The sequence below is a fragment of the Centropristis striata genome, chromosome 3, assembly GCF_030273125.1.
Source record: "Centropristis striata isolate RG_2023a ecotype Rhode Island chromosome 3, C.striata_1.0, whole genome shotgun sequence".
Taxonomy (NCBI): Eukaryota; Metazoa; Chordata; class Actinopteri; order Perciformes; family Serranidae; genus Centropristis; species Centropristis striata.
In genome coordinates, this window is record NC_081519.1 from 34,186,945 (window position 1) to 34,214,115 (window position 27,171).

The following is a 27,171-nucleotide window of genomic DNA, read 5'->3' on the forward strand; positions in this document are numbered from 1 at the left end:
TTTATCCACCCTGTCCCGCTCTGGGTAAGAGGAAACCCTTAACTGCTCTGGCTCAACCAGCTTCACCCTTTTCTCCTTTTTTTCTCCTCCTCCTCCTCTCTGCCTTCTTCACTCACACCCGTCGGACGTGTGCACGCTCAGGACGAGAATGGCAGCATCATCTGCACGGAGAACAAACGGGCCCTGCAAAATGTTGGCTTTTGCATTGCTTCTCATCGCCTCAGCCTTAAATGGTGAGTAATTAAAAAAAATGCTTAATGCAAAGAAGGGCCACTTCTCAAAGGATCGTATGGCCATCCACTGGGACAGAGGGAGGGCCAGGAGGGGTGGGGTTGGGGTGGAGGAGTGTTTGTTTGAATGGTCTTTGAGTTTAATCCAGGTTTTAACCCTACAACCTTTTTACTCTCTGGAATGCTAACATACTATCTAAGTGCTAAAAACCAATCTCTAACATTTGAGACTTTATACGTTTTGATAAAGATGTTTTTCTCTTTAAGATGCAGACAGAAAGTATTACTTTGGAGAATAGCTTGGCAAACAAAGGGATACTTTTACAGACACAGGTTTTTAATTATGTGGAGGCGCAGTCAAGTCTTAAATGATGATTTGAAGTTAAGATCTTTATTCTAGACTCACAATTTTACAATATTTCTGCCAGAATATAGTTGTTTTATCTATAAATTTCCTTTTTATCTTGTATTATTCAGTGTTTGTGAACCTTCCTCTGGTGATATGTTTGCTATTTCATTGACCCATTTCCCACGATCTTCAAGGGCTTTCAGAAATGTGTGTATTTATATTTAGCGTTGTAATGTGAGGCCAGTTGAAGCATGCGTGTGTGTGAGAGGAGGGTGTGGAGCTTGGTTGTTAAAGTGTGTCTCAAATGTGGTTGTGCAGAAATAGTAGGAGCTTTATTGAAGCATCAGTGAGGACTGATGATGTTGAAGTGTAAAGACATGTGACTCACAGGGCTGAGCTAAGATTTAAGAATGGTTTATCTGGAAATTGAGCAACTTCGTCTGTTGTCTGTTGCAATCAACGTCTTAAAAATTGCCCAATGCATTCTGTTTTACAATGAATCATGTATAATTAACTTTTTTCAAACTTTTTAAATCATCTTCTGCTCAATCCAAGACAATTTTGAAGTGAGTCCACTTGAAAACAATCCACAAAGAAAATCAGCAGTGCTTCTGCTTTTCCAAATATTGAAAAAAAAATTGCTTGAGCATTTATTTAAGCAGATGATGTCGATCAATCTGGACATGTGATTGCACATGACTCCAGTTTCCCCCATTAATTGGCAGCAGTGGCAGCAAGAAAATTAAAAAATGGATCATGTGGTGAAAAAAAATATCTGTGAAACTTTTCAGATAGATGAGCCGTTTCACTTTTCAACAGTGGCCGAGCCAAGTTGATATTAAAATAAACACAAAGCAAGACCGAGATGTCAGAAAAACGGAGTTGAGAATGAACTAAAGCTTTTCTATCATCTGCAGTGCTCTCTGTTGTGGCTGGAAATGAACCACACTCTGAATTGCTTAATTCAAACCTTCTGTCTTGTTCATGGGATTTAGCTTATGGGAATGAGATCATCGGCAGCTGGATCTGCTTTGGAAAATGAAACTGCCTTGACATAATTTCAACCTATAGATTCTGAAGCAGAGGAAGCAAAACGTGTGTTCTGCTTTGAGGGAATGAAATCAACTCTTGACGTGCACTGCGATGTTTATCTTCTCTGAAAATCACAAGTTGCTCATACAAAGTAACTCAAAACATGTGACAAACAGCAGTTGGGCTGAATGTGCCTGTCAAAGAAGACTAATAGCACTGGAGCAGATATCATACTGTATGTCTTACAGATGGGAAACAGAGCAAAGACAAAGAATACCACTAAAGTTTAACAATAGTTCAACTCCAGGATGAACCACCTGTCTCCTGACAAAAATCCCTCTTGCAGCATTGTCTTGTCAACTGAGGAGATGGGAGCAGGGCAGAGTTATGTAAGGAGATGGGCTTACTGTACAACTTCACTGTGATGAGGTCAGAGCGGATTCACAGATGTTAGAGAGCGTAACGGTTACCCAGACAACCTGGAAGGGGGTCGAGGTAGCGGAGGCTAAACAGGAGATGATCAGAAACACAGGGGGAAAACCCCTGATGGGTCTGTTCAGCAGACTTCTTTTTGAAATGGTTGATGAAGCAACGCAGGGCCTGAAAGATGCTTGGATTTACTTTGCTGCCAGTGACATGACTGGAATGTCTCATGCGTGGAAGATTTCAGTTTAAACTGCACTTATGAACAATTTTCATAATATAGTTTAAGCTCTCTCTGCACTGTGAAGTGGTTTTTAGGAGGCTCTCAAGTTGAGCAACAAACCCTGCCCAATCTCACTGCCAACGCCAGAGCATGTAATTATGTAAATCATTGTTTGTGCAGTGCCCATTGAAGTAACGGATGCAACAAAGACTCGCAGAAACAATGTCAACAACATTCATGCCTTTCATGAAGAAAGTGGCACAGTCAAGCCAAGTCGAATCCCAGTGTGGAGCGAGCCAGTGGTGGCAGGCAGACATCTGGGCGCACACACACACACCCACTCTCTTACACAAGATCCTCATTCACTTGGGATGGTGTTTTTCATCCGCTCCTAATGGGAGAAAGGCTGCTTTTCCACTCAGCTCTTAACGGCTCCTTCTTTGAACTTGTTCCAGACTCTGTACATTTAGACTCTATTTACTTTGTGTTTATTCCAATGCACGCGTTGACGTGGTACAGCCGAACACGCCGCTTTATCAAACAACCAGAAGGTGCCGGTATGTGGCCTGATCTATAAATTAGACACGTGGAAGAGGAAGGGAAGTCAAAGCCTGAGTATCAGATGGCAACCCATATTCAAAATGAAAGCAACTGATGTTTCAAAAGCAGAGAACAAATCTTCTCACGTCGACAAAGTGCACTCGCGTTCGCCGTCTTAATGGCCTATTATTGTTGTTTTTCACTCCCACCCCTGGATGTGTGTGCAAGTAATTACTCTGGTAGATTGTTTTTAAGATATAGTATGTCTCATATTCTTTCTGGAGAAAATCAATGTTGAGCCTCTGAGCTATTGACGCCCAGATCTGCCTCACTCTGCAACAGGATCCCCTAACAATCTACCTGCACACACTCAAACCAGACAGGCTCATTCAAGGTAATGCACAAGGCAGTGAAACTGTAGCGGGCAATTGTGAGTGTGTGTGTGTGTGTTTGGAGGGGGGTGGGGGCTGATATAATGCTCACAATTGAAAGCAGATGTCATGTTTCCTGATTGTGGTCCCCAGAAACAGGCATCATGCTTTCGATAAGGCGCTGCAGTGGCCTCAGGGTTGGGTTGGGTGAACGCTGCAGCTGGGCAGCGTTGGCTGAAGTAAGTGGCGCTTCCACAGGCCTGATTGAAACCATGAGATCCAGTTGCTTTACTGCCAAGAGAGAAGAATGGGCCGGGTTCTGCTATTAATCGCTGTGACAGGAACGACAGGGGAGGGGGCTCAGTGGGGGGGGTCAAGATAGTGAGGTCAGCACTCTGTTGTTTCAAAGAGGGTAGAGTTGCAGAGCGTGTTTAACCCTAAGGGACTAAGCTCCAATGTCACATTCCTGTGCATGCTCTTAACTCTCACATTCAGATTGTTTAAGATATGACTTAAGATATTAAATCATCAACACATTCCTTATTATGACACTCTGAATGAATGATGCTTTCATTAGCCGTCTAGAAAAGCCCCAAAGAGTTAACCACTTACGGGCTTGACAAAATGAGGTTTGTTTATGCAACATATCATATCATTAAATTATAGCATAAGTCACAAGATAAACTTCTGATTTACTTCTGGAGCTACAATTAAAAGAAAGTGCACCCAACTTTGATATTTTTCCTGCAACTTCTTAAGAGTGCATATTGAAAGATTTAGTTCCAATCATATTAGAATTATGGGAAGCCAGATTTACAATCTTTAAATTAAAAGGTATTGCAGGATGATTGCATGCATTGTTGTGTCCCCATGTTCAGTTCTACTTGTGGCGAGCTCTGGAGGGGTGTGGTGGAGGGGGTGTGTGCTCTTGGATCAAATTTCCATCCAATGGATGCCAGAGTGATGTCAGAGAACCTCTAAAGAGGTACTTTGACATTACAAATTTGAGGCAGGAGCAGAGGTAGCAGTTAAAGGAAAATGATGCTTGACTGATGTTCAATTGGGCATTTTTGCTATTTTTGTTCAGTGAATTGCTCAGAAATGTGCACCATATGAAAAGCATACAATCCAAATACTTGAATACTACTTTGAAAACAAAGTTCTTAAATCATTTATAGTGGCGGTTGCTGACCTTATGGTGATAAACCACCATGGAAGTCCAGGAGAAAGGGTGTTAAGAGACCCGCTTTCCCACAGACTTCACTCAATCAACACTGTGCAAGGCATCCTTACATATCGTGTGGACAGATACATAAGGAATATTCGCAGGATGTTTAACCCTGAGAGAAAAGAGGAGGCGTGATGTCTTGACAGTGTTTATAGAAGCTGTCTTAGCTGGACAGACTCTCACACAATCAGTCAAAACATCTTCATTCAGCTTCAAAAGCAGAAAATGGGTCTTGGCACCGGTCAAAGCTGCAAACTTCAAGTGTGAATAAAAAGATCTGAGATAACTTGGTTATTAAAAGTTGCATTGTCTTGTCTTTCCGATGAAAATACCATCCTGTGATGACTATTGCATGCTGCAGCCAGAGTGTGAGCAGAACCCCGATCATTGGGAGGTTGACACGGTGGTCCACTAATGTGTGCAGACCATTATCACCTCACCATGCCCCATTACACAGCACAGGATTTTCCCCAACAGAAGCACGGAGGGGCCTAGGGCTACAAAGCCATATTTTAGGGGGGTTGTCCATCATAAAAATGTAGCTCAGGGCTTCTCCTGAAGCCAGACTGAGACTGGGACTGGGGGCCAAAGCCATGGTTTGGTCTCCCCACTTAAAACATCCAACAGCTTCATGTTTTATATACAAGACACCCAAAAGGGAAAGAAGTACAGTTGTTGCAGATGAATGGGTGCATCAGCTGCATGTAGAAGTGGGCGTACAAAGTTGCACAACATCTTTGAAAGAATGAAACTTAACATGAAAATCTTAAGAGGCTGAAGTAAAGTTTCTGAGGGTCACAGCAGAGAAAGTAGTTGTTGCCACATGGTTCTCAGCATGTTACTCTGCATTACACTGTATGGTGTGGGAGGTGTGAGGGCTGAAGCAGACGTCTCACCTCGATAGATGCCTGGGATTAGCTGTGCGTGACTAGGAGAGGCTGAGCAGACAGGGAGGGTTGGGAGGGAGGAGGGCGTTGAGCTGCAGCCTTGTCTTCTTCCAAAGCCTGCCACATTCCTCCATCCGGAGTCCCAAGAGATGGGGGGTGCGGGGTGGAGCATTTCAAGACCGCAGCCGTCACTCAGAGGAATCTGGTGGGAAAATCTTCAAGAGAGCAATGAAGTCAGGGCCGAGGCTGCATAACATATGGAGTCAGGGCTGATTAGGTTTGTCGTGTTTGTGCAGCGATAGCAAGACACACGTCTGATGACTGATGCTTTGGCTGCTTTTTAACATTACTGTACAAGAAGGAATGAGAGACAAGTCTGCGTGGGATTAAGTGTTGATGCAAGGCTCGGGTACGAGAAGAATAGTTCATTAAAATCGGTAAATGCTTAACTTTAGCAGTGGCTCCTGTTGAATGTGCGAGTAGAGAGCAGTGAGGTGGTGATGGGTTCAGAGGTCACACTGTCAGGAAGCGTGCTGTCCTCACGCAGGGGACACCACCGTATCAGTTACAGCACAAAGTTACAGGTCAAGGATACAATTTGACAAGAAAGCTACTGGCAGTTCCTCTTGTCTTCATACATAATAGGCGTGGGATGGTATGAACATTTCATGTCACGAATATCCTGGCAAGAACAATTGCAATTCACAATATCATTATGATAATCACCTCCCTCCGGCCTGTCATTCTTTTGTTTGCAGCCCATAGTTTTTCCACACCAATATCCGATTTTACTTTATTTGTGGGGGATACAATGGGCAGGCTGATCCCTCTTGTAGCAGTTCAAAATAAGTCATCACAATGAACTCATTGTGATTGTTTTTTATTGTAATAAATGATAATAAAAAAAACGTTTACAGTCCAATCCCTAATAGGCAGTAAATACATATTGGCATTGAAGCAAATTATAGTTGTTGAATGAAAACATTTGTCTGAAATTAATACAACCCAGACATGAGCTCTTACAATCAAAACAAAACAATAAAAGGCAGTCACTCAGATCCTCCCATTTCTGTAAATTTTGCTCATAAGCGGCAATTATATGCAGAGGTTACATTCCATCTGGGCTCGGCTCTGTCAGGCAAGCTTGTTGGTGTATAATGAGTGATGACTGGTCAGAGAGCTGGACAGCATTTACCGGCAGTGCTGAAAAAAAAAAAACAAGCCCTGTGTTATTGTGTCTGAAGCTTAAACAAGAAGGTTTGGCTTTATGAAAATGTAGCAACCAAGTTTTACAAGAGTGCTCTTGGAGCCATGACATCATTAGCACAAGACCAGTAAAACACAGTTGTTTTTTTACAGCATGGATTAAAAAAACCCTCCTAAAACATGTGTTGTATGAACAGGACCAGTTCCATTGTGGTTCTGTCCATTTTTTAAAAGGAAATGTGAATTAATTTCCATCACCACAATACCTCCCCAACATCCCATCAGAGACCAGCCCCAAACCCCAAACTGTAACTGAAAACTGAACATACCCATCAGCCACAGCATCAATCTGTAGACTTTTTTATTTTACAACACGGACATAGTTTTACCCTCCAGTCGGCTACAAATCACCTGATGACAGAAAGTGATCACAGAGCTGAAACAACACATTTCAGCTTCTGCACTCTCACACTCCACTGTGTCACATTTGTATGAGGAAAAACGTGATTTATGCGCAGCCAACTCAACCATTTTGAACCTCATCCTTTCCGGTTAAATAAACAGACAGACCACACAGAGACGTGTGAGGGATGGCAGCTGTAGGCTACAGACTGCAGACCAAGGGGTCGAATAGACAGACTTAACAAAGTTAGGGAGTCCTTGACCTGTCGCTGGTTCACGCCCACGCTAATGCTCCTAATGGTAAACTAGAGACGGGGAGGATAGTGAGACGAGGCAATAAATCCAACAACATTCTGGCTCCACAGTGAAACTTGAGTATGTCTACAAGAAAGCTTTCTGGTCCTTTGTTATAGGTTTGACACGAGTAAGGAAAACTGCCCAGAGGTCTGTGAGTCTGATGTGCTTACTCTTTTTTTTTTAACCAGTTACAAAGTGTAGACCATGGGTCTCAAACTCGCGGCCCGTGGGCCAATTGCGGCCCTTGTTACAATACTTTTGTGGCCCTCACCTTGATATGAAAGTTTAAATTTGAGTTTTATATGAATGACACTTTACCGTGTTGTGTGTGGAAGGTCCCTTTAATTATTTTTTTGGTAATTTTGTGTCTTGTTTTGGTCATTTTGTGTCTTTTGAAAAATATATATTTTGTCTTTTTTTAAATAATTCTGTGTCTTTTTAAAATAATTTTGTGTCTTTTTTTGGTAATTCTGTTTATTTGTGGGTCATTTTCTGCCATTTTTTAAGTAATTTAGTGTTTTTTCAGTCATTTTGTGTCTTTTTTTGGTCATTTTGATACTGCCTCCAGCGGCCCCCAGGTAATTTGAGTTTGAGACCCCTGGTGTAGACCAACTCCCCCTGTACAGACACAGAATGACAGACAGCTGCAATGGACAGTTGCAGGCAGTAAGCATGCCAAAAGACCTCCTTGGAGATTACTGCCCCCACCTGCCAGGACGACACACACACAGTGTTTGCTCTGTACTTGTGGCACCTGTCTGTCACAGTGATTTATCTAAGGAAGTCAGTGGACATGTGTCACAGTGCCACCGCTCTGTGAATATATGTGCCACATGTGTGAAAAGCTCAAGCAGTGACTGGAGACAACCATCAGGGTGAAACTTCCATGGAAGTAAAATAACTGGCCAGACTCAAACTCCATTATCGGTACTTCACACCCAACAGGGTGATGATCCACAAACACAGAGACACTTTGCTGCTTTGCACATATAGTATATTGTTATTTTTATCTTGCGTAAATTAACTTCATTAGGTATTATCATTCTGTTTTTTAGGAACACATGTATGTCTATTGTCCGGGTTTAATTTTTGCACCGTATGTTGTTGTATGTAAGCAACGTCTAAGATGATTTTCTGTCATGACAAAGTTTTCTGATTCTGATTCTGAAACACAACCCATATTGTACAATGAAGACAAAGGGAGGCAAACAAAAAGAATAAAGAAAAATGTCTCAAGAGTCAAGCAGGACAGAAAATACAAGTATAACAACGTACAATGATTTACCAATCCATATATGTTCTAACCCTCAACTATGGTCGTGAGCTTTGGGTAGTGACGAAAGAGTCAGATTGTGGATACAAGCAGCCGAAATGACTTAGAGATAGGGTGAGGAGCTCATAAATCTGGGGGGAGCTCAGTGTAGAGCTGCTGCACCTTTGTGTCAAAAGGGGCCAGTTGAGGTGGTTCGGGCAGCTGATCAGGATGCCGGCGTCCCCCGGTGGAGGTTTTCTGGGCACATCCAACTGTTAAGAGCCAAGAGGAAGACATAGAACATGCTGGCGATATTATATACATCAGAAATTGTTGCTGAGGAGAGGGACGTCTGGAATACCATTCTTCGTCTGCTGCCCCCGCGACCCGGCCACCAATAAGTAGAAGAAAATGGATGTATGGATAGAACACACAAAGAAAATTTGTTCGGATATCTTTAAAGCTAATAAGTTGCAGGTACATGTACCTGTGTAAAGTAAAAACAAAGCCAGCAATGCAATTCAAAGTGTAAACAAAATATGTAAACATAACAAACAACGACTCGCAGTAACATTTAGTTCAATAGGGGGCACAAAACTTGAATTACAAACCAGAAATCAATCAAAAACTCATTCTGGCAACCAGTGAGGAATCACATAGTGAAGGAGTGAGAAGTAATGAGATCTGCAGAGGTAAAGCATTATGGGAATGTTTGGAGAGTGAGCTAATGTTGTTGTTATTAGGTAGAGAGAGGGGGGGAAATCTGGATAAAAGGAATCCATGCTGGGTATTCTGCTCTGAGTCTGGATCCTACCCTTGCAATTTGACCTGAGCAAACACGAGGTATAAAGGCCTCAGCTCATTAGCTCAGTGACTGCAGGGTGTGGTAGCATATTTTACTAATTTGCACAGAGAATAAATACGTGCCCTGAAAGTTATCCAGGTTATTACAGCTTTGCAGGTGAAAGAACCAGACTACAAATATCTTACTAAGACTTTGATTTAGTGTTGCAATTTATCAAGGAGTCCTACCCCAAAGTCATACAATTGCCTGAAAATGGAAAACGGTATAATGGCTTATTACATAATTCAAAAAAGCGGAAAAAATGATGTTCTCAATGGCATCATGACCTGGCACCTTCACCAGCACATTTAATCAGGGCATTCAACTGTTTAACAACGTAGATGGAAAATCATTCCACTCAGAAACTTATTTTGTAAATCTCATTCGTGCCTCACCTACAGTGAGTCACTCTGACCACAGGATCTTTTGAAAAACCTTGAGACTGCGAAATATTGTATTTCAAAGTAAATGACTTCATGATGTGATTCATGGATCTGAGGACATTAGACATCTACTGCAAGAAGATCTTTTACCTAATCTTCCATCACTGTAAAGCCTCTAGGGACACAAAGAAATCTCACTGTGAGCACAGCGCCGGGCTCTCACACACTGCATGAGCTCATGCATTAGGATGATAATTGACGTTACGATAGCACACTGGTGAGAACTGCCAACCATCTGACCTAAGAGCTACTACTGCACATTACAACTTGATCAAATCATGGCAGCAGAAATATAATGAGCTGAAGTGGGATAATACCTCAAATTCTTCTGAGGAGCTGGATTTAAGTGTCCATCCAGAGAATGTAGAGATCACAATTAGACTTTATTTTTTGCTGAATCTGTTGTGCACATGTGGTAATGTGATCACAGATTGTCTTCTTTTGTACATGTGACACTTCTGTCTGCAAGAAATTTGACCATATGGCCTGAGTGCGGTTAGTAAGTCAGGTAGCTTGGCTTTTTAAAGAATAATTTGAAATATAATGTCAGGGTTTATGTCAATCAATAACAAAAACACACCTGTGAATGCTGCAAAAATGTTTAAAAAGAAAATAGAATCAAAAGTAACCTTAAAACCCAAAGTCTAAACGAATTGTGGATTTGCAGAATCGTTACAACCTTACTTGACATACTCAATTGGAAAATGTTCATTAATTTATGTCTTGCCACTATTTCAAGCCAGTAAAGTGCAGAGTTACCCTGTGCAGCTTTAAAAGCATAACCTTATTAATAATTTTCAATAAAAGGCAGAAATCCAACTGTGTGTGCCAACCTGTATCTATTAGTGTTTGCCGTTATTACCACAACTGCATATTATTTATTTATTTTACAGATTTTCCAATACCAGCCGGTTTAATGGGGTTTAACACAGAAATAATAAACCTGAGTAACAGCAGGACAATCACAAAAGTGCATTTAAACCCCAGACTCTTAACTGTGACTGACGTATCAATCTATTTAGTATGAAGTGCACCCTTCTGGTACACAGCAAGATTTACAAATGTGTTGGTTTTAGATTTAGAAAAATCTGTACTTATTTATATGCTGGTATGTCCTCATGTTTGTCACTGATTTTACAATGCAATATCAATAAGAACATTTAGTGTGTGTTCTAAACAAAGTGACATTAAATCTTCTTCTGGTTTTATAGCAGGAGTTGCAGCACAGGAGGAAGAAGTTGTCACAGGGACGACGCCACCTATCCTGGTAGATGAGAGCTTTCGAGGAGACACAGGTCCAAGGGACACTGAAACTGCGGGTAAGAAACCACACTTCACTTACAGAAATATTTTGGAGGTTGACTAATAAATTGATTCACTAGTACAAACGAAGGGCTCACTGATGGGGAAAAACATGCACCATGAATCGTATTAGTTAATACAAATCACAAATTGTTTGACAGTCACTCCATGTGTGCTATAAAATGTACTTGTTGTGAGTGAATTAACTTTTACGAACATAATTATAATATAATTAATTACTCAAAACCACAGACACTTCCTCTGTCAAGCCTCATGTGTCCCTTCCAATAGACATAAATTAACCAACAATACAGTTCGTGCATTGAGGACATAATACAATTTAATTAATTGGGATTTGAAAAATTGTATTTTACAGTGGAGACAAAAGCAAAAACAGACCAGAACAGTAACTTGATTAAATAGAGGGAAATGATACAGGGCCGAGATAAGAAGTACTTCTGTTCTGCATAAGTCTGGTAGATTCACACTCATTTACATGTAACCACAAGTGGAAAGTAGCAAAGAACATTTAGAAGTACTGTACTTCAGTACAATTTTGAGGTACTTAATTTACTTGAGAATTTCCATTTTATGTAACTTTATACTTATACTCCACTACATTTAGAGGCAAATATTGTACTTTTTCACTACATTTAGCTTACAGCTTCAGTTACTTTTCAGGCAGAGATTTAACATAAAAATAAATTATAATTATTCAACTTGGGGTTGTTGTTTTTTTTTTTTTATTAAACCTCATAACAGTATATTAAGGAGTTAAATGAGCACTATCTTGCAAAAAAAATAAATGCTGCTTACATAAATTGCATCATAATAATAATCCAATAATATATTTGGAATATATAACAATCTGAGTGGGGCCATTCTGCTTGTCGAGAACTTTTACTTTTGATACTTTAAGTACACTTTGATGCTGATACTTTTGTACTTTTACTTCAGTAAGTTTTGAATGCAGGACTTTTACTTGTTGTGGAGTAATTTCACAGTGTGGTATTAGTACTTTTACTTAAATAAAGGATCTGAATTCTTCCACCACTGCATGTCACTGAGGCCCTGGGCTGCATGAGTTGTTGTAGCTGACACGACAACATCACTCCTTTTATAGCTATCGATTTAATAATTTAAGTTTTTATTTTGCTTTTCCAGAGCCAGAGGATCCACAACTCCCAGTTTTCCCCACTCTGGGACCTCTAGAAGAGACTGAACAGACTACAGAAGCAGCAGCAGAAGCAGAAGCAACACCAACATCTACACAAGAGGCAGGAGACACCGACGACAGCGTCGCTGCAGCTACAGAGCCGTTCAAAATTGAAGTACACACTGATATAGTCACAGTTGTGCAACCAGAGACCCCAGCACCTCTACCTCCCAGAGGAGACGGCGGAGGCAACAAACCACAGGTAAGATAAAGAAGTCGCTTCAGATTCATAAAGTAATGCAGGTTTACATTTTCTGGTGTGTAACATACAGAGTTGCATTGAGAGAAATATGTTAAATGCCACAATTTCTTTTTTAAAAACTCTTAAAATGATTGCAAATTTACCTAATATTATTTATCACTACTTTGGCATGTTGGGGCACCTTTTTTATACATCAAACTTTTTAATGAATCAAACACACTATTATTTGCTTTTTTTTGTTTTTTGCACAAAAATAAGTTCTTCATAGTTTTCATTGTGCATCTACACATTTGTTTGGTCTTGTGCTTACTGCTAAAATAGAAGACAAATTTGGTATATGAATGATTAATCTCGGTCCCAAAGCCAGCAGGACTCTTTGATTTCATTCAGTTTTACTAAGACGGTCAAATAAGTTTGTTATATCCAGTAAACTGTGCTGTGGGCACATTTGGATTTCCTCTTGGATTCAGTTTAATGGAATCAAAATATAAAATAAACACATTTTCTTTTATTAGAGGGAGCAAGTCAGAGGCATTTAGTTGTAAGTGGCCATCATATTTTGTGCTGTAACATGTTAAAGGCAGTGGTAAATGACATACAGCAGATATATGATGGGAAATTCATGGAGTTGTTAAGATGTTTTGGTTTGTTTTTGCAGCAGGTGCCACAGGAAGATGTTGTCTGTGTCAGCAAAGAGGCGGTCCAGGACAAAAACGCAGTCAATCTAAGACTCAAGGCCTCTTCCAACTGTGTAAGTACAGAAAACACCTCATTCTGTCTGTTTATGCATCTACTTATATGTTGCATGTTTGTGTGGCAGAACAGAATGAAAAAAGAAAGCGATTGTTACTTCAAGATAACAAAGCAGTGGTGGTGACGATTCAGCAGAGAAGGCAGCGAGCTATCTTACAGGGGCTTTATGATCCTGCATGGGGCAAAATATTCATGCACATTTACACACAAAGCAATACACTGCACTAGAAAGGAAAATATTCTCTAGTTTGGTTTTGAAGCCATCCCAGTTGGCTATCAGCTCGCTAAACAAAAGCCCAGCAGGAAACTCTGTCTTATTTAAGAGGCAGTGACTGTTACATCTTTGCTGCCCATAAATCAGTGAAGCCAAAGGGAAAAATGTGTAGATTCCTAACATCTTTGTCGTGTGAGGAGGAGAGTCCATGAGATTTCTGCTGCATGTAAGCTGGGTCACGGATTAAGGTGTGAGGGTGGAAGGAGGGGAGCCCAATGGGTGGGCTCACCGCTGCTGTAAAATATGTGATGTATAGAGAGGCCTGAAGCCTCAGCGTGGGCGTGTTTGTGTTTAGAAATACAAATTCTTCAGTGTCTCAGGATAACAGCTTTGAGGTCTAAAGGAATCACACCGCCTGTGTGGAGGTCTGAACCCACGAGATGTAATTCCAGCTACGTATAGCTTTCATGTAGCCTGAGCACTAAATGCATTATTTAACATTTAAACAACACATAAACAGCTGCAAGCAGTAAAACACACAACAGAGGGCTCCTTGTGTACTCAGAGAAAGACATCAACTATATTCAGACAATATAGCCATATTCTTTAATAACTCCAGGGTTGTTTTACCTTATTGTAGCTCATTCTGGCTCTATCCCACCCAATATTTAACCTTTTGGACTCCAATTAAAATTAACTTGCAATATCATTTAAATGAAATAATGGTTTACCGCTTATGTGGTACAAGCAGTAATCTTTACTGTAATCTAAAAGACATAGTTATTTAAGGACTGTGTTGATATTTGGCATTTGGTATTCCTGATCTGAGATACTGTGTGAGAGAATGAAGGAGTTGGAAATAAAGCAGGAGCAGGTCTTTGTGATGTGTGATGTGACATCTAGCCGGGTAAAGAAAAGGCTCTTCTAGTGTTTTAATTTATGCAAATATGGTGCCAAAGCGGAGAAAATGTTAAGACCAAATGTCATGATGTGTAAAAAGGTTACATGGCTCATTTATTTGCCATTTTACGACACAGGGTTGCACTTCAGGCTACACACACACAGAACATCTATAAATACATTTAAATTGGAGTAGAATAAAAAATATATAAAGTCACTTATCTGCCGGTCTTTATCTACATATATACCTGGAGAAATTACTGGGAATGAGGGTAGTGCAAAATGTAAAGGCATGGTAATGTGTAAAACTAGCAGAACAGAAAGTTTCATATTATTTATTTATGGTGGAGAGTGGATGATGAGGTGGAGTTGAGGATTCTCACAGCCTGAGGAAACACGCTGCTCTGTACTCTGCTGGTATGCTGCAATACTTCTGTATCGCTTGCCCGACGGCAGCGGGGTGAATAGGGCAGACAGACAGTTCTCATTCCCAGGTAGTCAAGTACCCAGGCTTTGTCATGGCCCTCGGTTTCTCTAATACCATCTCACAAGGGACCCCTCAGCATCAGTATGATGGCCGAAATACATGGAGCAGAGACACAATGTGCCACATAGGCCTTCTATTTCCTTTGGTACAATGAGGTATTTTAAAAAGATTGTACTTCTTTGTCACAGTTCTATGTAGCTTCTACCTGTTGGATGGCCAAGTAACTTTGTGTAGAGAAAAAAAAATATCTGCTAGAAATGCAGATGAACCCCACAATGTCCATTATCAGTGTGGCGCTTTTTCTTGATTATAATGGACTTGCTCTGATACAGAATGCTGTAAAAGACATGTTGTGCCACGCCCGTGTCCCATGCATTTTGGGTGTGAAACGCACCTGTTTTTGACTATCTCAATGTTTCCCCATTTGCGCCAATATTAGGTGTTCAGAGCAAATGCTCCAGAAGTCTGGTAACTTGGTATAAAGAGCGATAAAGGACAAGGTGGATGGATGGGTCAAATGAAAACATGACTCTTGGCATGACACGAATAGTTCATTTGTGTACCAACTTAATTTATATAAAAATCTGAGTAATTTAACTCAAACCATGATCTTTTTTACTGAAACAAAACCAAGTACTTTTGTTGCCTAAACATAATCAAGTAGTTTTGTTTGAATCTTAGACTCCATATAAAAGTGGATGACGAGGCTCCAATTCCTCCCACTGTACAAAGATGAAGCCAAAATATATTTGTGCTGCCATCTTGTGCATTTGAAGTCAGAGTCTCAGCCATAAACCCCCGCAGACCAAACAAGAGTCAGTCACAGCTGTCGGTCATGATGTAACACCCCAGTTATATAGCATCAAATAACTAATTAAAACCAAACTTATTAGATAAATTTACACTTGAACAAACAATAGCATGAGAAGAACTAGACAGAACCAATCTTTGGGATCAGATTTTTTAGTTTGCCCCATCTGCTAACATAGAGGGGTCGGACAACATGATATTCTGGGATGTTTTAATGACTCTCTGTGGAGTTCTCATGTCCTGGGCCGTGCACATCTCATGCTATTTTGTAATGTTTCCAGTCAGGATGCTTTCTATGGCGCCTACAAGTTAACAAGAACTTGGCTGGGGAATATTTACTTCTTAAGTTTCCCAAAGAAATACAGCTGTTTCTGAGCTTTCTTAACACAGAGATCAAATATAGAGCTTCTTACGACAAAGATTTCCAGTTAGAGGTCACTGTGTCCTGCCCGTAGCAGCGCATCTAGCCATCTGTGCACTGCAGAACTGGGATCAAGGACTCCTGCAATGTGGCAGATTCTGATGCTTGGATCAGATTACATCAGGGAAAAAGGCTGTGCACAGGTTTGTGATAGCCCTTATTGGATTAAAGACAGAGAAAGATGAAGAAACAGAGGATGAAGGGATTAGGGGTGGAGTGGAAGATTTAAGGTGATATTGAAGAGAGGTGATTTTTGTAGGGAGCTAATCACTCGGGATTAGCATTGAATGTCACTGTGCAATCTGGAATTTGATCAATTAAAAGGGTGTGTTTCATGTTGAAATAAAAATGTTTAGATTGAAAATTTTCTTTGGTCTCCTTGCAGAAAGACACCAAGGTGAAGATTGAAAGTGTTCTGGAGGAGCTGTGTGGTGAAGACTGTAAGCTTGACATCTACCAAGAGGATAACTCGGACGAAATCATTGTTTCTGGAAAATATGTTGAAGGTCAGTTACGTTCATGTGGCATTCTATATCATATTCAGTGTTGACATGAGCAGGAAAAGCATAAAAATATCTATATTTTTTTTATTTGCAGATGATGTTGCAGGCATGGCTGACAAGTTCAACAATGACAACATTAAAGATAAGGTAAAGTAACACCATGTATTTGCATTGGAGAAATACTTGACTCACATATATTATAGCATTGTAGCATCATAGTAGTGGTATGCCACTATATATGCTATAAATTATTCAGTTCAACTGGGAACTGCAGAGCCATAATTAGATGCCTAACTGTGTTTCTCCTTCAAATGCATTATGGGTTATATCCTTTTTATGTGCCAATGACCAAGGTTGTGGATGAAGCTGGCACTCACATGTCCAGCCAACATCATACCATACATCATGAAAGGCCTGTAAAAATACACATCCAAGAGTAAATAGCTGCATCCACTACACTCTAGCTACCATAAATTTGCTGGTTGACTCATAACCAAACGAGACGGGAGAATACACTGGAGAGCAGAAAAACACTGCCTGAGTGTGGAGACTTTTCCAAAGGCTTCAAGCTGCCAGGCTGTCAGTTTGTGTGACAAACAAAAAGCCCACAAACAATTCTCTCGTCAGCTGCAAAACATTTTTTCTACTACCTAGGGAACAATCTGGGGTTATGGGTGTGCCTGTCACACCCCTCTGTCTCTGCATTCATCTACATTCACTCTTTACTCAATCATATACTGAAAAATCATTTTAGCAATTTAACAGACAAAGAGTGGCCCTTCATTATGATGTCTGCTCACTGGGATCTTTTTGTTTTGACACTGCCTTGAAGCAGGAGGGAATACTGCCAATTCTGTAGGTACATCTCCATAAACAAAGGCTTAGGGTGGTGTTGTTTTTTCCTAACTTCAGTCACAATCAATAAAGCAACAGCAGCCAGATAATGAAGATCTCCTTCTGCCAGTATAACAGTTACAATCACCTTTACGTCTGCATTGTATCTCATGTTTTCATGTGTCAGATTCAGTCTGTACAGAGTGTTTGATGATTTGTTTGCTTTGCCAGAGGCACTGTAATGTTGACTTGGTAGAGACATAGAAAATCAACACTAAACTCATGTTATTTTCTTCCCATTTTTGTTGTCAGACTGATGTGGAGGAGGCTGTTCCTCACTGGGGGAAGAACTCAAAGTTGGTACTGGTTTCCCTGCTGCTGACTGGCCTGTTGTTGGCTGCACTGCTGGTAGCTGGTTATTACCTCAAGACCCACCGCAAGAACTCCAAAGGAGTCAGACTGGTGAGTAGATTAGAGGAGGTGTGTTACACTGCCTACTGAGCCGAAAACTCTTTTCATAGTTCTAAGAACCCTTTTTTATTGTGTCTGCACCACAAGGTCGAGGAACAATCACAGTTCTTAGAATGCTGTTTTGAGATACTTTTTTAGCTCCTGTTTTAGAGTAGGTACTCTCCCACAAAAGTGACATATGTGATTGGCCAAACAGCAAGTGCAGCAACGCCAACTGCCTTTTAAAAAAAACCTGTGAGCCGTGTAAACAACAGAACCTCTTAACAATTAAAAAGAAAGACACGGACAAATGGACCAACACTGTAGTCAAAGCTTAACTGAGCATATATGCAAAACGGGAAATACAATTTGTTTTTGACTCAACAACTGCTGGCTGGCTTGCATTACTGCAAAAAGGAAAAAAGCCCTTAAAGGTATGTAGTTCTCTCTAATTTAAATGTCATCATATGGTCAGCTATACCTTTTAAAGATATCCCACCTGGAAGAACATTATCTTTTTACTCTGTGTCGCCAACATTTAGTGCTTTAAGTGTGAGTAAAGAAAAGCATCACGTGCTGGCAGTGAAGCACCACCCTTTACTGACCTGAGCTAAGATAATTTGGCTTCACAATATCCAGTTCACTGAGGAAATTGTAAACGGTGGATGTTTATTTTAAAAAAGTACATATGGATTTGAGGTCAAACGTATGGTTGTCCTCCTGTCAGTTCCTCCCTCCTCAGGGAGGACATGCTTGACTCACATGTCCCCTAACTCAAAGCAGAATTGAAGGCTTTCTGCTTTTTCTTCTTCAATCCCCTGCCAGGGGGCTACAGATGGTTCTAGTTTTGTTTTTTTCTCTCAAGCTCATGACATCACTTCTCAAAGCGTTTACATATGGGGGCACACCCATGTGATGGTTGGGTTTGGATGCAAGAGATTGCTGAATTGCCTCAGTTTGGGGTCGTATTTATTGAATAATTGTCTGTCACAGGCATCAAAAGTTATCACTGAGATTCTTGCCGACAGCCAAAGCGACTCACCAAGCTTTAACAAAGTCACTAAGAAAAGGTTCATATTTACAGCTAGAAGCAAAGTGAAACAACAAGCATGCATGCATATCGTTTACCTCCCAACAGTAAAACAATTACAGAGTGTGCACAGCTGAAGCCCATAAACCAAATTAACAAAGAATTCATTTGTTTGGTTTCAAACAACGCCCACAAAAACAAATCCATTATCAACCACCCACTTTCTTACTCATTTGTTGTATTTGAACAGTGAAATGAAACCTGTTGCTGAACTGGTGTGGTCTGTGTGCTTTTCTTAGGCTGAATCTTTCCAGGTGGATGAAGAGAACCAGGCCAACACCCTGGTGTCTGTGGCCCCTCTGCCCCAGGAGCCGGTCGACAAGCCCACCGTCAACGGTGAGTCTCCACCGGAGAACGGGACCAACCCCGCCCCCACCACTAACGGACACTCTGCCACTCAGACCCCCGTGGCTGACACGGAGATGTGAATCATGACGCCCCTGACCTCCTGTTCTACCCAACACCCACTGGGACAAACTACCCACAAGCCCCTCTGCTGCCTCAGAGACTGTCAACACACTGAGACAAATTCACCATGAATCCACCAAGTACACTCACCTCCCCTCTTCCTCCTACTGCACCTCTCGGGATGATGATGATGACAACAGCGATGAACTCATGACTACGATGACAATAATGACAATGCCTGTAATGTGAAAAGTTTGGGATCACTGGCCTTTGCTGGTGTAAGAGGAGCCTACATACGCTGTGTTTGGGACTGAGACTGCTCAGCAGGGCACTGACTGCGCTTTGTTAGCGGCCCTGACTTCAGTCGAGTTGTAACAATCATTGTAGAATCCCCCAAAAATACCAAATGTGCTGCTGGTTCCAGACGAAAAGCAGCAAACGCTCTTTTATTTCAATCTGCAATTGTGGTGCCATGAAACCAATGAAACCAGGCAGTTGAAACGAGACCAGCTTTTATACAGTTTTAAAATGAACTGACGATCACTGCTTGATTGATTTTTTTCTCTTTTTGATTCAGGAAATGTTTGTTTTTGCAGCCTTTCTTTTTGCCTTAACCTTGTTAAGAACTATGAAGTGTGAGATGGGCAAAAAAAGAAGTTCAATCCAATCAAAGTTGGTTGAATTTTCTCACAGATTGGCAAATTGTAATTAAAACTGCCATGTTGGCAAAAATGTGCCAATTGTTACCATTGTTACCATTCTTGATAAAGACCAAAGACCAGTTGACATATTAGCAATGTACAAAATAGACAAGATAGCAAGCAGCAAGCATGGTCTTTGGTTTTACTGAGGAATGAAACAATGCAACCAAGCTAAATGTTAGCTAAAGTTTTTGCCTCATTGAGACTGAAATGCATAATGGACAACTACCGACCTTTGGTCAAAGTTTAATTGGGATAGGTTGCAAAGTACATTTTTATTTTTGTGATGCGTGGCGATTTTCATGATAACTTTAGTGTACAGATTTGTTTTAGTTTTTTTTACAAATGCAAACTTTTACTACTCTCACTTCTGTCTTTGGGAATGGTGAAGAGTGGCAGCATTTTTTAAATTCAGAGCAAAAGAAAAACACACAAAAAAAATATGTGAGTTTTCAAGTTGCTGAGCTGGTAAACAAAATCACTGCCATGAAATTTCCAACACAACATAAAGCAGGTTCAACATTCCCAGGACTGCCTTTATCTCCTTGTTGATATAAAACATTGTTTTTTTTACATCAATGGTACACATTTTTTAGCTTCTCTTTTGAACACCTGACTGCTTTCATAATGTACTGCATGTGTAAATAAGCCTGCTTTCTCTGTTAGTAGTACCTGTGCCTGACTCATAAACTGTGATTGTTGACAATATCTCTTTGTGGGTTGTTTCAGTGTATTTCTGTTATGCACTTAAATACACATATACATCAATAAGCTTTGATACCAGGTCAACAAAAACACATTTTTTAAGCTATAAAATACTATATATACTCAGGAATACACAGCACATACAGATGCAGTACTGCATCTCAAGAACTGTGGTCTCTTACAGGTAACCCAAATATCTGATTATATAGATGTGAAGTACTGCATACTTATCCTCCTAAACAACCACTGACACACAATATTTCTAGCTGCTTTAAACTCTTCACTTCACCAAAAACAATGTACACAATCAATCATGCAAAGTGGTAAGCTCTTGATCCTTGAATATCTAATTAACTAATTTAATAATTTGTTGCAAACTATTCTTGATTTAATCTACACCAAAGGCAATAACAAATTAAATGATCCTCTGTTAAAACAGACACTTGAGCTTGACTGTCGCCCTCCAAATTGAATATGAATGACTCTGGTTATATGAAGCAAACATCAAAGGCAATTTAAAGGAATAATAGAAATGAAACTGGATGAAAAGAAAACTCTTTCTTCTATGATTACAAAGTTAGATCATGCATGTTTTTCAGTCGCAGTTTCTACTGAGATACAAATCAAAGTTTTGACTAAGGCAGAGAGAAAACAAATAAAAAACTTCAGCCTGTATTTTGAATGCACATGATGCAAATCTGGTATTCAAAACATATCATTTGCGACATGCTTCAATAACTTTAGTGGACTAATGGTCAATCGAAAGAGTTTAATGTTCATACAATATTCTTTTAAAGCTTTTACTTATATTATCTGATACATTTATGGAATAGAACTATATAATTACAGCAGTGAAAAAGCAGCTATTCCATGCTGACTGGTCTCATTTGATCAATACCAGATTAATTTATTAAGGAAACAACAATGTAGTGAATTACTGCATGACACACAGGGTTCGTACAGCTTTTTAAGAGTAAAATTAGTAAGAATTAGAGTAAAAAGGACTTTTCAAACACTTTAAAAGTACCTTAACCAAATATTTCCAGACTCTTGAAAAGGGCTCAATGATATGGAGGAAATAATATATCACAAGTTTTTTTTTTTTAATCAAATACACTAGCGGTCAAAAGTTTGGGGTCACCCAGAAAAAGTCTGTGTTGTTTTCCATGAAAACAAACTTATTCAATAAATGAGTTACAAAATTATTTGAAAATATAGTGAAGACATTGATAGAGGGTAGGGTAGAAAAAATTATTTTAACCTGTACAAATCTCTAACTTTACCTCTGGATACTCAGCCAGCCTGAGGAAGGATCATTTTATTGCCTCTGAAATCAGCACAGAACAGTGTTCAGCTGTGCTAACATAATGCTCAGGTGTTTTAATGATCAATGAGTCTTTCAACACTATAAATGTGGATTAACACAATGTGCCACTGGAACACAGGACTGATGGTTGCTGACAATATAAAATAGATGTTTCATAAGAAAATCAGCCGTTTCCAGCTTTAATAGTCATTTACCACATTAACAATGTCTAGACTGTATGTCTCATCAATTTAATGTTAATTCAACTGAACTTATTTTTTTTAAAAAAAGGACATTTCTTATAAGTGACCCCAAACTTTTGAGCAGTAGTGTACCGAAGTCAAATGGATGTTGTGGCATTGAATTCATGAAATTTTTACGCATTGGGATTTTTGATAAATAATCATCAGTAATGTGAATATAATGACAAAGGCTGCGTTCAAACGAGGACAGGTTGTGTTTATTCGCTGCAGGGGATTGTCACCTAAATAACCAGTTTGTGTGACATTATGTTGTTAGCTTCAACCCCCCCAATAGCGCACAAGTAGACTTTATATTTCACACTTATGGTTTTGTAGTGTAGCATTTTTCGAAGAGAATGTTCAGATCCAAGCATATGCCTAACCTTGGAAACAAAATTAAGCATTTTCCAAACTCTCAAGACGTTGAACAAACTCTGAATACAAATAAAAGAATCCAGAGTGGCAGGAACATACACAGTTTAAGAGTTAATATCTGGAGTCTTGACCTTGTCCCCAGGGCGGATGTTTGGAAATGATATCTGCAAACAAATTCAAGGATACATTAACCCTCATTTGGGAACATTTGAATGCCCTCAATTTGTATCAGTACACCTGTTTGTATCAGTCTAGACTGCACTGTGATTGGCTGCTTGCTGCTCCTTTGTGTGTAGAAAAGTCCCTTGACAGGAGGGGATGATTCCACTAAGAGGAACCTCAGCATCAACTCATCATGAAGAAAACTGCTCTCGTTCTTTTTCTTACATGTCTTTTTCAGGTGGCCGTCTGTGGGTGGCATGTGGCTGTCAAACACCTCATGACCTGGTCAGAGGCCAGAGACTACTGCAGAGAGCATTACACTGATCTGTCTTCAATCAGCAACGAGTGGGAAGATGGATATCTACGGAAGGAACTGAAAGCTAATGAACATTACTGGATCGGTCTCTACAAAGATGAAAATGATACTTGGGTGTGGTCAGGAGGGGAAGAAACATTATTCTTCAACTGGGCAACCACGAAGGAGGGTGACAGAAAGCGATGTGCGGTACACAGCAAATCAGGCTGGCGCAAAAGAAATTGTGACGACGAATACTATTTCTTCTGTTTTGATACAAATGTGGTTTTGGTGAAGGAAAACAAGACGTGGGAGAAGGCGATGGAGCACTGTCGCCTCCAGCACACTGACCTGGTCAGCCTGACCTCTGGTTCTCAGCTGAATGGAGCCCTGCACAAATGCAGGACAGCCCAGACAGAGCATGTGTGGACCGGCCTGCGCTACCTGGCTGACGACTGGCTGTGGTCCAACGGAAACAATATGAGTTACCGTGCCTGGAGCGAAGGGGAGACACCACAGTGTCCTGCCGTGACTCGCCACTGTGGGGCCCTTTCGCTGCAGGGACGGCGCTGGGAAAGCTGGGACTGTGCAGACAAACTCAACTTTGTCTGCTATATACATATTTGAGTTTCTCTACTATATCTTGATAGATATTGTTCTTGTGCTTTAACTATGCTAGTATTTGCTGCTTGATTAGAAAAATAATGAAGGTTGTATAATGTAAAAGTGATGGAAAGACAGGATGCTGATTATATACTGATTATTAACCGAAACCAGGAGAAACATTACTTGTACAATAATCCATGTTTGAGCTGTTCTTCATATGTCTTAGAAAAAAAAGCTGAAATTGTTGTGATGTGATTTTAAACTGTAACCCGTGTATATGAATGTTTACTTGTGAATTATTTAATATTAATAGTGAAATACCTTTATTCTGAGTCATTATCGCTATTGTTGTGTAAAAATCTTTCCAAAGGTATATTCAGTTGTATCAAATTACTAATCCTTAGTGCGAATGATCATAGATTTCAGCAGGTTCAAGCCCCCTCTTCAGCCAGTGAATACCTGTGGGGTGAACATTGAGGTGGTGCAAAGTTCTAAGTATCTAGGTGTATACCTGGATAATAAGTTGGACTGGTCCCTAAACACAGACGCTCTCTACAAAAAGGGGCAGAGCTGCCTCTTTTTCTTACGGAAGCTTAGATCTCTGGACATCTGTAGTAAGATGCTGCAGATGTTTTATCAGTCTGTGGTGGTAGTGTGTTGTTTTATGCTGCAGTCTGCTGGGGAGGCAGCATCAAGATGAACGCGGTTGGACAGACTGGTCTAAAGAGCTGGTTCTGTGGTTGGAGCAGGTTGGACACACTGGAGGAGGTGGTGGAGAGATGCATTGTCGGATCATCCGCTACACAAAACCTTTATGGACCAAACAAACAGCAGTGGATGGCTGCTCTCTCTGTTGCAGGACGGAGAGATACAAAAGATCCTTCTCTCCTACAGCCATCAGGCTGTCTCATTCTTCTAGAGTTGCCAGACTAACTGAATTTTCCCTCGGGGATATATAAAGTAATTTTGATTTTCATTTATTTGATTGTGAAATAGATATTATTCATGACAGACAACTTATTTATTTAATTTAGGACATAATGAGTCTGCTTTTCATGTTGCAAATGTAAAGCACTTTAGTCAACTCTGTTGTTTTTAAATGTTCTCTATAAATAAAGTTGGATTGGATTGGAATGATTAACTGGTTAATTTATTGATTGATATGACCCAATTACTTACTCTAGATAATCTCCCTCATACAGTATATCATTTCTGTAATATTTTAATCTCCTTTAGATTATCTTAGAAATCACTGGTGTTGAATCTGTATCTTACAAACAAAATAACATTGTTGTTGCCATCATTGTCAGTAATGGCTCAGTTCTAATGCCAGCAAGTGTTTGGAGGAAAAAAAGGCAATGACCTCTGGGCTCCTTCTGTTCGAGAGGATTCAGTCGCACAGCATATCGCCACAAGGTCGCCTGTCCTTCAGGGTGTGGACGATCCTCTGGAGAGTGCGTGAAAAGCCTGACTCTGTTTGTGTGTTTGCAGCTGATGTAGCCACATATGAACCACTGCTGTCATTCGAAACTGACGTGACCTTTTTTAACCCTTATTGTTACACTCTGACAGCCATACATGTCTGATGAAACGGTTCAGTTACTTACCAAGCCCAGTGGTTTAGAGGCTACCGCAGGCCGTACAGCTGCTGTAACGCCGAGTGGGGGCAAAGGTCAAGCGTGGTGTTTGCTGATAGCAGCTCAGCAATGACTCCGAACAAGGCCGTATCACTCCATCGCTGAAGATTATTCCTACAACAACAAACCCCAGCATGAGAAAATGTCAGTGCTTCAAAATGTCTTTTATTGGTCACACAGCCGGGGCTGCAGTTTTTGTCTTGATGTTTTACTACACTTTTGCACAATTATTTTTCCATTTTAGCAAATATACCTTGCTTAATATGGCTAAAAGGAACCACTGATCATAGCACTAATCCTATCACTAATGGATGACCCACTACAGCACCTGAGCTACAACAACCCTAAACGTGTCACAACATGGAAGTGATCCAGTGCATCTTTCATACAATCCAAAGCCTTCTAAAATAAGACAAACAGCCTGAAATAAAAACAGTGAAAGAAGTATAAAACTTTACTTCTGTAAAGGCAGCAATTTCACCTTTGACAAGAACAATCCTGCAGTCAGAAATGTATCTAAGTAGTTGTAAAAGTGCAGAATAATAATAATAACACTAATATATTTTATTTGTACTTTACAGTACAGCAAAGAGTAAAAATGTCTTGAAAGTAATAGTACTCATTGTCCAAAACGGCCACTTTCAGATTGATATATTATCATAAATTATAGGCCACACCACCATATGATTGGATTAATATTACTGATATGGGTGGATGATAATTCAATACGATAATTTATCATCTTTGAATAGAATCATGTAATGACGAACCCATATCATGACACACTATTATGTTGTCAAAATAAGTACATAATAACTATATATATTTTTTTGCACTAAACGTCTTAATAAAAAAGGGGCAAATACTCCATACTCCAAGTATTTAATTCACAGAGGAATATACAAAAAATATGCTTTAGAATGTGAAGATTTCATAAAGACCAATTACCAGAAAACATACTATATTGTAATATATTATATTATAAGTATAGCTATAAGTTTATTACATATAAGATAAGCTATATTGGGACAGATGATTTTGGCCATGGGTATTTACCATAGACTGGTATTTACAGACAACCACAGTTGAAAAATACACTTTATATTCTAGTGATATTTAAGTGGATGTTAACCTGCAAAAAAAATAATGAATCATATTACCCTGCAACTGCAAATCTGTAACGAAAGCTGATACATAATGCAGCTTAGTGGGATAAAAACTATAAACTTTTTAGGAGTACAGCTATAAGGTAGCATGAAATGGAAAATTCTCAAAAGGTGTAGTATCTCAATTAAGAATATACATTTCTAACACTTTGGCTGCATCTGATATGGGTAGAGCAAAACTTGATCTGTTTTCATCACTGCACAGCCAATAGTAAATACTGTGTCTCCACCTACTGGGAGACATTCGTCATTTCAGCTATGAGGTTGCTGTTAACCATTTTCCTGATTAGTCCCAGAGGCTTTGTTGAACATTTAACCAGGCCTGTGTTGTTGTTGTTTTCCGCATGGGAAAACTTACATCACAGTCTGCGTGATTTTTACCTCGTTTACGTCGCAAGAGTATTGTTGTTAGGCAACTACTTACACAGACTTCTTCTATTTTGGAAAACTGTTTGTGCGTTTACATTTCAACCACGGATAGAAAATAAAATAAGGTGACAGCTGTGTTTTTAAAATGTGTCAGGGACAAACTTCACGAGTGTAAACATAGGTGTACTTACTTGAAAGAAATGCTGTAACAGTTTAAGCACTAATGCCATGTAAAAAAGTGGGCTATTTAATTTAATAGGGCTCTCGGGTCATGTCCCGCCAAAAACAAG

The 27,171-nt window shown here is 39.9% G+C and overlaps 1 protein-coding gene and 1 long non-coding RNA gene across 2 annotated transcripts; one reads left to right on the plus strand and one right to left on the minus strand.

Annotated features, from left to right (window-relative positions):
- Positions 1-37: 37 nt before the first annotated feature.
- si:ch211-286o17.1 (hematopoietic progenitor cell antigen CD34) lies at positions 38-20,726 on the plus strand. Its single transcript, XM_059329487.1, has 8 exons — positions 38-233; positions 10,942-11,046; positions 12,194-12,447; positions 13,106-13,198; positions 16,418-16,538; positions 16,630-16,682; positions 17,682-17,831; positions 19,149-20,726. Exons 1-8 carry the CDS (start codon positions 149-151, stop codon positions 19,335-19,337), a joined length of 1,050 nt encoding a protein of 349 aa, XP_059185470.1. The 5' UTR covers positions 38-148; the 3' UTR covers positions 19,338-20,726.
- Positions 6,065-27,171, minus strand: LOC131968556 (uncharacterized). Its single transcript, XR_009394044.1, has 3 exons — positions 27,073-27,171; positions 25,317-25,460; positions 6,065-6,486 (listed from the first exon to the last, which is right to left on the minus strand). It is a non-coding gene; the product is annotated as an uncharacterized LOC131968556 (long non-coding RNA).

Coding starts and splice junctions, on each gene's coding strand:
- si:ch211-286o17.1 (XM_059329487.1), top strand. CDS start 149: ATGGCAGCATCATCTGCACGGAGAACAAACGGGCCCTGCAAAATGTTG. Junction 13,199..16,417: donor TCAAGGCCTCTTCCAACTGT/GTAAGTACAGAA, acceptor GTCTCCTTGCAG/AAAGACACCAAGGTGAAGAT. Junction 16,539..16,629: donor TTCTGGAAAATATGTTGAAG/GTCAGTTACGTT, acceptor TTTTATTTGCAG/ATGATGTTGCAGGCATGGCT.